Genomic DNA, 14,267 nt, shown 5'->3' with positions numbered 1-14,267 from the left:
AATAGAATGGAAACGATACAAAGAATATTATTAAGATAAATCGTGTACGAAAATAAAAGACAATCGGATATAAATGTGGTGCCATTGAGATTCATTCAGAGCAATTGGTAATGTAAAAAAAATAAAACTTGTGCCGGAGATCTGCACTGTTAAAAAAAATTAACAATGAATATCAGTCGAAAAGTGATATTGAAATCAGGGAGCTTTCTGCATAAAGAGTCATTGGACGTCGGACGTGTAGCAAAATCATCACCATGCGAAAACCTAGCTGTTTATTCAACATCTGGATGTATCTGTGGTTGCGCAGGATAGAGCTACCTATATGACGAAGCATGTAGATAAATGATTATTATTAGCAGAATATTTTCAACCCGGTATTACAGACTTGACGTTCGATGTGTCCTTGTGTAAAATAAGCGAAATTTCGCCCAAGAATCGAGATTGAATAGCTCTAAAAAGCGCGCGTGTTCATAACAAAAGTGGCAGCATTTGCAAAAATGTTAGTGCGAGCAAATCCAACAGAATAGGTATGAACACAGGAGAACGACGTAAAATGGTCTGACGGTTGAACGATGTGTATAATTAGAGCGCTTTGGCGTAATAAGTAGGCGCTAGGAAGGAAGCAAGCTCGAGCTAGGCGCCAATAGATTGCCGGCGTCTCTCGCTCACATGTGTTAAGCGCACGGAGGCGCTCGTTTAAGGAATAACGTCCGCATGGGCAAAGGTGCAGGTGTGCACTGGCTCGTACGAACAAGAAGAAGAAGAAGAAGAAGAAGAAGAAGAAGAAGAAGAAGAAGAAGGAGTAGGATGGTAAGTGTAATGGAGTCGCGGCATTAAGCGCGATCGCAGTGAAAGAAGGGAGAAAGGTGGCAGGAGAGCGAGGAGAGGAGAGAGCTCAAGGAAGTGTTGAAAGTGGGAGAAGAGAGCCAAGAGCGAGCGGTGTGTGACCGTCGCCGAGGTAGCGTATGGTATAGTTCACCTTGCTCGCTCGCGCACCGCTGCTTGCGGTCTGGCGGCAGTGCCGAGTGAACGACCGACAAACCAACTGGTTCGCCAGCCAGCGACTCTGCCCGCTCGCTCGCTCGCGGATTAGCGAACGCACATCACCGAGGAACATCGGCATCGGCAGCGCGTGAGGAGAAAGCTCAGCGGATCAGAAGAGGCTGCGCGACATGGAGCCGGACGATCAGTGCCAGTGAGCCCAGTCGAGGAAGCGACAACGGTGCGAGCAAAAGTGGGTCAGTCGACGGCGAGTCGAGTCGAGACGAGACGAGACGAGTCGAGTCGAGTCGAGTCGAATCGAGTCGAGCGAGCGCGCAGGATAGGAGCATCGGGGGATGGCCGAGCCGGCGCCGCTGGCCTGCCCCGATTCACCAGCACGAGCAGTAGACCCGCGCCCACTTGGCCTTGGCATCAACATGGCGTCGTCCTTCGACTAGTCGCCTTGCGCTCGCTCGCTCGCCCGCCGACCAGTGAATCCGTGCCCGAACCACGATCCAGTCGGTCATGGCCGGCCAGCCGACGACGGCTTGCCTCTTCACGGCCCTGGCGTTGCTGCTCTGCGCTGGTAAGTTGCTGTCCTAGACGCGGTTCAACCTGCTCCTCTCGGTCTTCACCTGCGATCTTTTCTACGCCGATCGATCGCTACAATCGCGCAACTTCGTTCGCGTCGCGAAATGGCCTGGCGCGCCTCGAGCGCTACCCGAATCCTCTCTCCTCGGAATACGCTCTTGCTGCCAGCGGCCGGCGCCGAGGGGGCGAATCCAAGGGGCAGCGCGAGAACGCGTTTGCGCTCGCGCGTCCGGAGAGTCGAGCGCCGGCAGCGAGCACATCGGTGCGCGGAGACGTCGACACGGCCGCAATGGAAAAGAAGTTTGCCTTTTGCCCACGGCCGTACGCGATTCGGCGGAGTAGACCACGACCCGGTTCGCTTCGTCCTGCCGCGTATGCTTTCTCACGTGAGCACAGGAAAATGTCCTTCGCTCCTTCCTCGCGCTCGACCGAGCCGGTCCTCGTCGGTTGCGGGATCTTCGATTATTGGGCGCACGCGTCTGTGCTTGGACGCCGCGGATCAGCCGCTCGGTGGAGGGCTTCGAGCGCCCACGCTGCGCGACTCGCTGTTAGCAAAATACGCGTAGACCGTGGCTGGGCAAGTTCTCGCCGAAGCCAATGTGCCGTGTTTCGAATTCGAGGATTGTTGTCAGGCACAAATGGAATTGGTACGTTGAATTGCGCTGTAAACACACGAGCTCGCGGCGAGGCGACGCAATAGCAGAGGTACAGCAGCGAATTGAGATAGGGCTGAGCCATTGCGGCACGGAAGGTGAAACGCGCGCGAGGGCTCGGTGAAGACGGCGAGGAGTGTATCGCTGGAGAAAGCCAAATAAATTTTGCACTACGAGAGCCAACGCGCGTGGCGCTCCTCGTTCACACCCAGTGCACCCGCATACGTGCACACGGCCGCGCGCTCCCGCAGATAAGCGTGCGTTGCTCCATTTTACATTTTTATGTGGCGCTCGCGCTTCTCTTTCTCGATGCGCGTGCATCCTGGGAAAAGCTCGCAGCACCATTCGCTCGCTTTCTTTTAATCGTCATTCCAATTCCAAAGCAATTGAACAGCGCGAAATCAGACGCGTGGTCGTTCGGTCAGCAAATCGAAATATGATCGTAGCTGAATTAGTCAGACGTAGAACAGCAGATGGAATGCGTATTAAACATCCAAGTCATGACGTACCCGTACAATCGTTTTAGTTTTTCCAAAGCTGTCCCAATAGCCGCAATTTTTCTACATCTCGTGCTCTTGTTTTCCATTTTTTCCGAATCACTGGAGGCGGTTCTCACTGAGCACCCGCTAGCTCACACAAAACGCTTCATGCGAAATACATATCGAACCTCAATAGCTAGATGAAACAGTCGAACGATGAGCAAGCTCGACTGATGTACGCTTGGAAGGTGAAACGAAGATCCTGATAGTTTAGTGTCGGTAGCGCGAATAAGAAAGCCATTGGTGCTGTTTTAATAAAAAATCGGTCGATGAGCACGTCGGCGTCGCGCGGCCGAGTGCGTCCACAGCACCGAGCGTCGGAGAAAACCGAGAGGCGTGCTCGCCGGTCGGTGGGCCAGAGCCGCAGTGTTTCGTCACACGAGGCAGCCCAAAGACAAACCGGCCGGACTTTCGCCCGAGAAAGTGTTGCGCGAAGCCGTGAACCGCGAATTTTCTGCAGCCTGATGCAGAGAGCCGCCTTCGCCTTCGAGCAGCCGCCGTCCTAACAGCTCTTGCCGCGCGCAGCTCTCGCTGGGTTTTTCTCGAGAGCACGCGTTGCACAACGGACGCGCGGTCGCTGTATTGCTGTTCGAAGCTGAGTCGGCACATCCGTTTGGACGCGCGGAGATGCTTGTGCAACAGCTGGATTCCCTCTATTCGTGCTTGCATACCCTTGCATACTCCAACGCGAACTTTGGAAAATAGCGATAGCGAATTGATCGCTATCATCGTTTCACATGAAAATAAGTCATTGCTTACCTTGTCACTGCAAGTTTGCTCAGCTATTATTATTGTAACAAGTGCCACAGTCAATCAAAAGTCTTCAGTCGAGAACTACGTTTATTTTTCAATTGTCTTTCTACAACTCTGTTTCTCTAGACTACGTAATCGTGTGCTTTTACTTTCGATGGCCTAAATCCGAGTGTCGAACAATAAAAGAAAGTGTATGCTATGCTACAATACGGGTCGCAACGTGATACGAGCTGTGGCTAGGATATTTATCTGAAAAAAGCTTAATTTTACATCTGGGATTTGTTTCCAGGCGCATTTTATCCAATAATAAAGTGCAATAACAAGAAAAGTTACACGAACATTTCTGCAAATGCCTGTAGTTGAATAAAGCTGAGCTCTTAATATAAACAAGAATAAAAAAGAATTGGTAAAGTAAATAAGGAACCAGCGAGAGAAAGATATTTCGTTGAAAGTAAAGTATATCCGAAAAGCTGCAGCTGGAACGATCGCCCTTCCCACGAGCTGTATCGAGCTCCGCCACAAGTCATTCGATTGGAAGAAGACGCGTGGTAGCACATTTGCTACGGGACAAGCCTACGACTATCCACAGTCCTAGTTGAACGGGTGGCAACAGCGCGCCACGTAAAGCCACTTTAGCCGAGTGAAGTCATGCCGCGGCAAAAGCGATGGCGGGCATACGTCGCAGTCATGGCTTCGTCAATGGCCGAATTGGCGAATTAGAATCGACGAGGAAGAGATAGATGGGGAAGACGAAGAGAAAATACGGAGAACAGAGAGAGAGAGAGAGAGAGAGAGAGAAATGTGTGAAGGCTTTGCCGGTCGGGAGCGACAAGAATGAATATTGGGCTGGAATGGAGTCCCGTTAAGTCTGCCGTTAGCGCCTTGGAGCGGGAGCAGCCGCCGGCGGCCAGGAGACAGACGCGCTACGCACATACTACTACTGCTACGAGAAAGAGAGAGAGAGAGAGAGAGAGAGAGCGAGCACTTGCCCCACAGCCGCCGCTAGCCTCTCCGCTTCTACCGCATATCTCGCGACTTTATAAAGGTCCATTCACCATGTCTCTCTCCGCCTGCGGCTAATTATTATCGGTGCCAACTCAAACTGACCGAGACTTTTCTGCAGTCATTATTGTGTATCGCTTGTTGTTTATCAATTTAATTATTATCTTATTCGACAACTACGTGCTTCTCCTGCTCGTGGCAAGCAGGTATTTGCCATATTTTTGCAGCCCATTATGTCAAGTACTTTGTGTGTAGTTCAACAATTATGAAGCTTGATCTAATGAATATTATGTAGCCATAAAACTGGCGGTAATTACGATGCTGCCTGTTCAACAGCTGTTCGACGTGTTATTAAGCGACTAATCACGTGAAAGTTGATCATTTAACTTGAGTAGCCGCACTACATCTGTGAAACTTCTCTTGCTGAGATTTCACTCGGGCGCCCTTGCGAATCAACGTCGTAAAAAATTTCCATTTTCTCAAAGTTTATCTCGTAGAGGCAGCGACGCACAGCCGGCAATTTTCTTGTTTGCCATTATTTGCTCCTGGTGTTGCAAAAGGTGAAGCACGCGCAGCTTCGTAAACAGGAGCACTGTCAAATAGTCGATCGTTCTTGCGCGCCGGAAAATGCGGTTGAACAGAAGTTACGCAGTATCGGTCGAAAGCGTATTTCTATGCCAGCAGCAGCAAGCTAACTGTTCCGTGCGCGCGATGTCGGACTAGATGTTACAGAATCCTCGTGATCTAGCTGTGCAAAATAATAGTTTCGCTCCGTAGCGTTCGATCCATTTCCTGTCCTCGCGCAAAACTCCATTGAGGCGCGCCTCTGCGACATTAGTCGCAGGAAGAGAACAAAACCAAAGCCAGTAGCCGGCTCGCGATCGGCAGACATCGCGCCGCCGCCGCCGTCGCCGCTCACCTACATTCCTCTTGGGGTTTCTCATGAGAGCCGCAACTTGCACGTGTGATCTTCGGTTACCTCATTTGCATTTCATATACTCGGATACTCAACGCTCCCTCGCTATGTCTCGATGTGCCGTTGTTTTTCTCTTCCATCATCCTTTTTTTCCTTTCCTCGGTGAAGTTCTTAACTACCTTTTACCTTAACTGACTGTGCACAGCCCAAATAAGTCCAGTGCGTTCACATGAATTATGTTTGAACGGCTCATTTCGATTATTATTATTATTAGTATAGAAAAATGTGACTGTGATTAGGTGCCTGCTTATATTTTATCGATCGTATATCACAATTGCCGTACGTGCACTGATTTCAATGTAGCAATAATGCAAAATCTTGATTTCTTCATGACAGAGCGTAAAGTATGCTTTCGTTATCCTACAGTACATCGATTATTTTTATTTTGGCATTCCTCTATGTTAAATATTTTAGACTCGTTTCTTTGCTAAACAGCTTGTCTGTCTTATAGTTGTCCTTACAAACAGTTCAAAAATATTTGCTAAAACTAATTTACAATTGAAAGTAAAGATGACCCGTAAAGTTTAGTGCATTATTAAACATGCAAAGCTACGCAAGACCTTTTCTATTTTTATCTTATTAACGGCTTAAATGCATAGGTGAAAGCTTCTTTACAAATAGGAAAAACCATGTTAATGCAACGATTGAATTAGTGGCGCGAGCCTCATGCAAATATCTTTAAAAGATACGAAAGAAATACAATGGCACGTGAAACGTCGCAGTCGAAAGTAAATAAGTAAAAAAATAGTCGAAAAATAATTGTAGCTCGCGGTAAAATGTGCAGCAAGCAACATATGATTCAGCGCTGGGAAAGAAAGTCTCGAACGTAGCAGTGGATTTACCCACTTTCTCCTATGTCGTGTCACTTGTGACGCGCGCGCGCTGACCATTGTAAGTTGAGTATACATCTTAACGCGGGTACTGGCGGAAAAAAGTCGCTTCGTTATTAATCGCTGTTCTCAGAAAATTCTCATGATTCTAGATGTGAAAATACTTACGGCGATGAATAATCGAAAAAACCTAGTTCGCCACGCGAGCTCAGTGAAATCAAGAGACTTCGGTCGTTGGCTATCCAATTGTTACTCGAGATGACTCCCCGTCGCAATTGTCCGTAGCGAGGTTGCGAGCAGCTCAGGGGCAATAATGAGTGTAGGGTATCAGGTATGGAGGGAGGCAAAGAATAAAAATAGGGGGTCTGCAAGAAACCTAGAAAAGCTTGCTGTGTCTTGAGAAAATCTGATCCAAACAGAAGAGCGCGATGCTATTGTTTTGCTGCTGCAAGTATCACTGCAAGTATCATTGTCAGTAGTAGACTATTTAGTCTACTACTCGAAAATTATTGACAATATCCGACAAGCGGCATACGACGTCACTTAATCGCTGGAGTCAATTCAGCTCATTAACGCGGATTAAGAAAAGAATTATCGCAGCTCGCGGACGGAGACGCGCAAGCAGGCAGCAAACGGGGATAAGCCGTGTCAGAGCTGACGGAAAGCAGCGAGAAGTCTGAAAAATAGTGCCGCTGCTCCTCTCGCGCGCGCTTACCGTGTGATTAGCATTCAGCGCCGGTACGCGGATACCGTTACACTCACTGCCTTCGCGCGCCTCGTGCCTTGGCTGCTGCATGTAATAACGATGCGCACGCTCGTCGCCGTCGATTACCAAATCTAATAACGATGTAATGACGCGCCTTGCTCGACAAAATTCACGTTCAGCTGCAGCCAATTCTTGCGCTTACGCTTCGTTTCCCTTCCACTCTGCACGCACTCGAACGATCCTCCGTTATACTACTTGCCTGCTTGTTAACTCAACTTCCATTTGCCAGCCTCCTCTGCCTCTTCCTTCCTTTCTATTTTTCGATTCTTTCGTACGTTCGTTCTTTTCGAAGCCGTTTCGAATGCGACCTGCAACGTCGCTGCGCGAATCTCGCAAGTACATTTACTTTTTAGAGCGAAAAAAAGAAGCTGTACATATACCATTAAAACTAACTAGCTTGTTCGTTTAACCAATACGTAAGCCACTTATTTTGCGTTCTGCCGCCTCGTGAAAAGGCATTCGATCCGAGTTACGCGCGCGATCACAGTCGAGCAATTTACTCCAGAATGTATTCGCGATACAAATATTTTCGTACTACCTGCGGCGCGTAAGCATTATTTTTCTGTTGATCCTCAGTTTTACCGTGCGTCGGATTAACCGTTCATCGTAATGATCAACGACACACTCCGTCGCGGAGTTCGGCAAGCCTCGATATCGTGATATCCGAGTGCTCAGAGTACCTTGACGTCCGAACAACGGTGCTACTGATAGTCTCATTGAGAAACCTATTATGCACTTTTTAATCTCTCTGTGTAATAACGACTCCAATTAGGATGGCGAAAGTAGAGCAGGTGCCTGCATCCGTGAGATATATTTGTTTTTCGCGAAGATAAACTGTTCAACAATTTCACAGAGCAGAGAGACCATTGTCGTCCGCGGTATACGGATGGAAAAATGGAGCTTTCGTAGGGCTTCGTCGAAGGCTCCGTCGGGAGTCATCCGGAGAGAGGCGAGTGAGCCGCGTTGGCCATCGTACGATGCACTCGGAGGAGGGATTAGGTTCGTCGTCGACCGAGCACGCCGTGGAATAAGAAGGCGAGACCCGTTAAGCCGGTCAACCTGCGTACGGGGTCTAGGCCGCGTGGGCACGGACAAATCAGCTCTACCTTGGCGAGCTTCCCTTCGAGCAGGCTGTTGCGTCGTGCACGAGCGATTCGTTTGATTCACGCGGCTTGAAAACCAGTGCTACACAATCGAAGAAAACGGTACGCTCGGAATGGGAGAACGATAATTTTGTTTGCGCGTCCCTGTAACGAGAAGCACGGCCATTGTGCTCGCAGTCGACCACATACATAGTTTGCCATTGGCCGCGGAGATCGTAAAGGCAGAGCGGAGAGCGAGGCGAGGCTGGTCGGCAGCATCGCGCTCGCGGCCGCATCGTTCGCTCGGTCCGCGCGAAAGTACGTAAACCTTGGTGTTCGAAGGTCACGCCGCCGGGAAACAGCGACCGAGAGATGGCCCGTCGCGCTCGACCGGGTGCGCGTCCTCGAAACCAACCGACTAGTAGTCACAGTCCCAAGCGTGCCGATTGCGTTTCAGTGACGCAGGCCATACAAAACAACGAGCCGACTCATTGGCGCTCGTCCGGAGACGATCCCACGGTCGCGGCTGCCGCAGCCTCGACTCCGCTGCGCACCTCCGAGCACGAGCCGCAGGGCCCCGTGTGGAGCCTGCGCCGAACGCGCGACCACGCGGCCCCCACCCTCAGGCTCGAGAGCTCCAGGGGCAGCAGCAGCAGCAGCGACGACCCGGACGAGCTCGAGTCGGCGGCGGAGACGCGGCTGCACTCGGAGCAGTCGAGCAGCCTCGCCGACGACAGCCTGGACGCTGCGCTCAGCTCGTCCGCCAAGATCGTCGACCACATCGACGATCTCGGCAACCAGATCGAAGTGAAGGCCGGCGACTACTACAGGTAAGCGGGTCGCGCGAGCTCGCTTGGTGGCCGCGCGCCCTGCTCACGTACGCTTGGCTCGCTCCCTCGCTCGCAGGAACATCGTGCCGACGAAGAGCGAGAGCCTGTCGGGGGAAGGACAAGGGGCTCCGGGGGGACAGCAGCCGAGCAGTCCGTCGTCGGAGCCCCGGGAGCAACGAGAGGGAGCCTCTCAGGCGTCGACCGCGCAGCCGCGGCAGGCGCGCCGCGAGCCCGCGAGGATCTTTAGCGAGCACGCGCCGCCGCCGGTCCTGAGCCAGGCCGAGCCCCCGGCCAGCCAGCAGAGGCAGGCCAACCCGGACATCCAGGACATCATCACGGGCATCGTCAAGCTGCTCAACGGCAAGGTCAACGTGGCCGTCAGCTCGGTCAAGCCCGTCCGAGCGCCGCAGAGCACCAGGTCAGTCCTCGGGCGGCCCTCTGCCCCTCGGGATCGCAGCCAAGTCGCTCTTTGCCCGCTCTTTGCAGAATCAACAACAGGGGACCGCCGAGGATCTCGGACGTGGTGCCGCTGCCGCCGGACTTCGACACGCCGGGCATGAATCCCCCGCCGGCGCCGCTGCCGGAGCAGCCGTCCACCTTCGAGACGCCGCCGTCGCCGAGTCCGCCCTCCTTGGATCAGCTGCCTCCGGAACCCACGCCCTTCCTCGATGGCCTGGGCCAGCCGGAGCCCATTGTGCCGCCGCCGGCCCACCGACCCTGGAATCGACCCAAGCGACCCGGTATTCTTTCTCTCTAAACCTGACGTTACATCGCCAGCGGCCAATGCCGCGCACAATCGCTCCTTGTAAACGCGTGTTGCGCAGGTATGCGGAGGCCGATACCAGCGTATAAGCCGCTGCCGTCAGCGAACGCAAGCGCGAGCGCCAGCCCTGACCGCGAGCAGCAGTCCGAGTCGAACGCGGTGCTGGATGTTGGCAACAAGATCGAGCTGGACCAGCTGAACAGGACCAGCCGACCGACCGTCTCGCCGACCAGGAAGTACCAGTCGACGCTGAAAACCGATCAGTCGATCGCCGAGGACGTTCTGATTTTGGGCGGACTGCCGCCATTGGCACTGCCGATTCCCAACGCGACCGACCACAGCTATGAGCAGGGTGAGCCCGAGCCGGTCGTGCCGCTTAACAGCATCACCGACAACGGTACATCGGCTCGTTACTCTTTTTATCGAGCATTTTATTGCCGCAGTTCTCTAACAGCTAATCGCGATGACGTGCCATGCTTTTCCTTTTCATTAATCGAGCATTCACCTCCGCCTATACTATCTTCTTATTTATTTACTTATTTTGCTGATTTTACGACTCGACGCTCATATTTACTTAGTTATCGACGACTTACATCCTATTTCTTTTCCACGGACCGATCAGCCACACAGAGAGCTTTTCTTGGTCCTACAGTCACTCGAGTTCGGACCAGATTCAAATAATAACACATCCATATTTATCTTGATTGTAGATAAAATTAGTTTGAAGGCTTCTTCGTCCAGTACGAATAGCAAATTAATATTTCAAACGACACTGAACGTCGCGACGAGCTCCTCCGTTCGCATGATAGAGACGACGTCCACAACAACGATGCTCGAACCCAGCATCGCTCCAGCCGTTCACAGTGACCTTTCCGAATCGTTGACTGGCGCCACTACGCCGCCAAGTTCGAGCATTACGACGCTGGAACCAAGCAGAGCGTCAACGATTAACTCTGATTTATCATCGGCATCCAGTTCGTCGACTCCGACCGAAGCTCTCGTTCCGACGTTGCTCAAGACGACGCATATACCTCAAAGATCGACGGTTCAATCGATTACTTTCTCCAAGGGTCAGAGTGAGCATCTCTTGCTAACAGAATTTTCCACTCCTGAAGTTTCAAGTTTTAATGCTTGAACAATTTTAGGCTCCATCTATTCGTATCGCCCTCGTCCTGGGATAGTTTTGGACGACACTTTGGATTACACTGGAGCTCAAGGTTTGAGTACGCACCGACCTTACGGACCTCCACGACATCCGCCAAATCCTGATACCTTCGACGTCGTTGTATCGGCCATTCAAGGACCTGGAGGATCTGGTACCGGTACGTGATTGTTTAGTTACGAGTGGATTTAATCTTGAAGTTGCTGAGCATGGCTGTTAAAACGATGGCGACAGGTGAAGTCAAAGTACCGGTGAATTTTGGCGCTCACAGCGGTGCGGACGACATATTAACATCACCCGTGGAAGGCCAAGGCTTCGTGAGCATAGACGGGCAGAGAACGTATCTAAATTTGTTCGACAATACCGAAGGTACCGCGGCAACTGGCAAGGTGCAGCCTACAAGAGTGCATAATGCTCCTATCGCCGGGACGGGGTACGTATTCGAGTTTTATTCTCGGAGAGACTGACAACTATTAACAATCGAACGTGGTAATTGGGTAGCTTTGCCGTGACAACGGAGATAGCCGGTGTATCGACGAGGCCGAGCGTGCCGATCAAGAGACACAGGCGTCCAACGCAGCCGCCAGTCAGAATCGACACGTGCATAGTCGGCGATTCGAGTACTTGTGACGCTAGTCAGCATGAGGCCTGCGCCACCGTCCAGGGGGTCTCGGCCTGCCACTGCAAGCCTGGATTCGCTAGACTCACGCACTCGCTTCCTTGCAAAAGTTTGTTGCTTATCGTCGACTCACGCTGCAATCAAGCCACGCTTGCTTCTTCAACAATTTTCTTTTGGTTTCATTTCAGAAATCGTTAGCATTGTTGTTTCTATTAGAGTTGATAAGATTTACGATAAAAAGCTGATTTGGACGGCAGATCTCGAAGACAGAGACTCAGAGTTCCATCAAACATTGGTTTACGAGGCAAACAGAGCCGTGAGTTTATTTTCTTATAAAGCCGATTCCACTTTCGTTGGTTACGGACAGTTAATTACCAACATGATTGCAGATTGAGTCAGCAATGTCAATGACTCCGTTTTCCGACGAATACGTTGGCTCTTCCGTTAACAATATTTATCAAGGAGACATAAGCCAAGGCCAAGGAGGCGTTTTCGTGAACGCCACGTTAAAACTGGCCTACGAACCGAGAACGGCAAGGCAAAGTCTTGCCGGAGAACTACAAAAACAGCTTCTTGGTGTTATTCAGAGGAGATACAATAACATTGGAAATAGTGCACTACACGTGGACAGTCCTGCTGGCTCGATTTCCAATCTCCAAGGTGAGCAAATCGAAATCGCTTAAGCGTAGTCCCTTTCGACTGGTTTAATTAATTTCTCTGCTGTTTACAGATTTAGACGAATGTGCTTCGTCCGAGCTAAACGATTGCCACTCGTCGGCCACGTGCACCAATACGTTTGGTGGATTCACGTGCAGCTGTCGCTTGGGGTTGAAAGATCCACACAAATCTGATCAAAGCACATCTGGCAGAACTTGCCTGTCTTGTGCATCGTCGCATTGCAACAATCGAGGAACGTGTTCTTACAAAGATGATCAGATGCATTGCACGTATGTTTGTTAAATGATCGGTCAAACAGTTTATTCCGAATATATGTGTATAGCCAGTTATGCTGTATTGCAGATGTACTGGAAATTATTACGGCGCTCAATGCGAAATTGACGGTGAAGTTCTTGGAGTTGCGATTGGTGCCTCGGTTGCAGCGCTCATCATTATTGCCCTAACTCTCGTGTGCCTCGTGATGTGGAGGTAAACGTCTCAAAACCACACTCCGTTACATTATTATTTTTCAAATTAATGGCTCAAAAAGCGTTCGATTCAGTTCTCATATACGTTAATAAATTTTGGTTCTTTTCCAGCCGAAAATGGTCTCAAGAGCAAAAAGCAATATCTCCGGTTTATGGATACGTTCAAGGAACGCTTCCAGGCACGTTGCCAGGTAACAGTCAATTCACGCAAAATTGATTAACTTTGGCAAATAAGAATTGATTTAATAAAATTAACTCGCGTAGGTTCGATGGGAACTTTGGCTTCGGTAAAACAAGGTCCACCGACGAATCTGCCATCATACATGTGGGCCCAGGTAGCTGACCATTTAGCAACAGCCAACGTTTACGCGGTATCGCATATTGCAGTGTCTTTCCAAATTAACTGACACTCGCCTAACGAGCAACAAATAAACAGTGCGTAATACTTGCAGACAGAACCGATGGGACCGACGCGACCAAGTTCGGCGATGATCGGTTATCCAACCCTCAGTCTTCACGGGACGCTACCTCCGGTGCCGCTGCCACGACTACAAGCTCCTCCGCATACGGTTAATAGGCAAAGACATCAACCGGAACCCGATAGTTCCGACTCCGAGCCCCAAGATAAAGATCGCGCCGATCTAATTCCTCAGAGCAACTTTCAGGTACCCAGGCCGAAGTCTCGATCGTCTCTAGCTGTAAGTTGGTTTGTTTCTTTGAACTGCCAGTCGATAACCTAACCTTTTCTTTATTTTTTTTTTTTTTGATTAATGAGATCCTTGTCGCTTTTTAGAATCAAAGCGGGATTTACTACGACGTCGAGTATGATCAAGGAGATGCGCGACATTTATCAAAAAACAACATACCTATGTCCACTTACAGTATGGCACCATTTTACAGAACGTGATTTTGAATACGAAAACCAACTGAAAATCAGACATACTTCATAGACTGAATTTAAAGTGAGTATTTCGTTTACTCCAATGTTCATCGTTCTTATTGATGAATTTGTCAAGTGTGCAATAGATATTTAATGTTAATTTGTTACAAAATATCTGTATTATTATTGCCGAGTAGTCCGCGAAACAAATATTTTAACCAGTAATCATTAACTAGTATAATGAGTCTACTTTACAAAATGATTTTTTGAGGAACAAGTAGGCGATTACGGCTCTCTAATAATAAAAGTCCCTCAAAAAATACTTTCGTAAAGTGATAGCGAATAATGCTGAGTAACTTTTGAATGATCTTAGAATTAACGTTTAAAGAGAAAACATGGATATTTATCATTACCTTGTTATTAATATGATTGTACATGATGCCGTATAGCTTGATAAATTATACACGGTTTTATTATATTAAAAATATATAAAGTAAAACTGGAATTTTATTTTATTTGTTAAAATAGACTATTATTTCTTTAAGAATTCTCGTTAAACGTTGATGAATTCTTTGGTGAGTTGTTTTTTTCTGAAAAGTTTTATACTTCCAAACTTCCAAACCATAGTAATAATTAATAGCGATGATAACGAAATAATAAACACAGCAGTTGATCTTATCCGCAATTATTATTTT

The 14,267-nt window shown here is 49.5% G+C and overlaps 1 protein-coding gene across 4 annotated transcripts; it reads left to right on the top strand.

Annotated features, from left to right (window-relative positions):
• The first annotated feature begins 991 nt into the window (after nucleotides 1-991).
• LOC131668284 (mucin-5AC) lies at nucleotides 992-13,626 on the top strand. Of its 4 annotated transcripts, none has more exons than XM_058942339.1 (17): nucleotides 992-1,567; nucleotides 8,631-9,003; nucleotides 9,080-9,421; nucleotides 9,490-9,743; nucleotides 9,828-10,163; nucleotides 10,477-10,842; nucleotides 10,912-11,088; nucleotides 11,163-11,361; nucleotides 11,430-11,656; nucleotides 11,736-11,863; nucleotides 11,937-12,207; nucleotides 12,278-12,494; nucleotides 12,568-12,693; nucleotides 12,804-12,883; nucleotides 12,957-13,027; nucleotides 13,145-13,390; nucleotides 13,486-13,626. In XM_058942339.1, exons 1-17 carry the CDS (start codon nucleotides 1,507-1,509, stop codon nucleotides 13,597-13,599), a joined length of 3,588 nt encoding a protein of 1,195 aa, XP_058798322.1. In that variant the 5' UTR covers nucleotides 992-1,506; the 3' UTR covers nucleotides 13,600-13,626. The 4 variants fall into 4 exon arrangements, with proteins under 4 accessions (XP_058798322.1, XP_058798323.1, XP_058798321.1 ...); XM_058942340.1 differs by having other exon boundaries at nucleotides 993-1,567; nucleotides 9,828-10,118; nucleotides 12,957-13,063; XM_058942338.1 differs by having other exon boundaries at nucleotides 993-1,567; nucleotides 10,477-10,836; nucleotides 12,957-13,063.
• The last annotated feature ends 641 nt before the right edge of the window (nucleotides 13,627-14,267 follow it).

Source organism: Phymastichus coffea, unplaced genomic scaffold, assembly GCF_024137745.1.
Source record: "Phymastichus coffea isolate CEN01 unplaced genomic scaffold, Cenicafe_Pcof_1.1 PCOF00076, whole genome shotgun sequence".
Lineage (NCBI taxonomy): Eukaryota > Metazoa > Arthropoda > Insecta > Hymenoptera > Eulophidae > Phymastichus > Phymastichus coffea.
This window is presented reverse-complemented; position numbering and strand designations above follow the sequence as displayed.

Bases quoted from the DNA above. Each gene is read 5' to 3' on its own strand.
- LOC131668284 (XM_058942337.1), top strand. From the start codon at position 1,507: ATGGCCGGCCAGCCGACGACGGCTTGCCTCTTCACGGCCCTGGCGTTG. The intron at 11,089-11,162 runs GTACGTGATTGT...CGATGGCGACAG, and splicing joins ACCTGGAGGATCTGGTACCG to GTGAAGTCAAAGTACCGGTG. The intron at 11,657-11,735 runs GTTTGTTGCTTA...GTTTCATTTCAG, and splicing joins GCACTCGCTTCCTTGCAAAA to AAATCGTTAGCATTGTTGTT.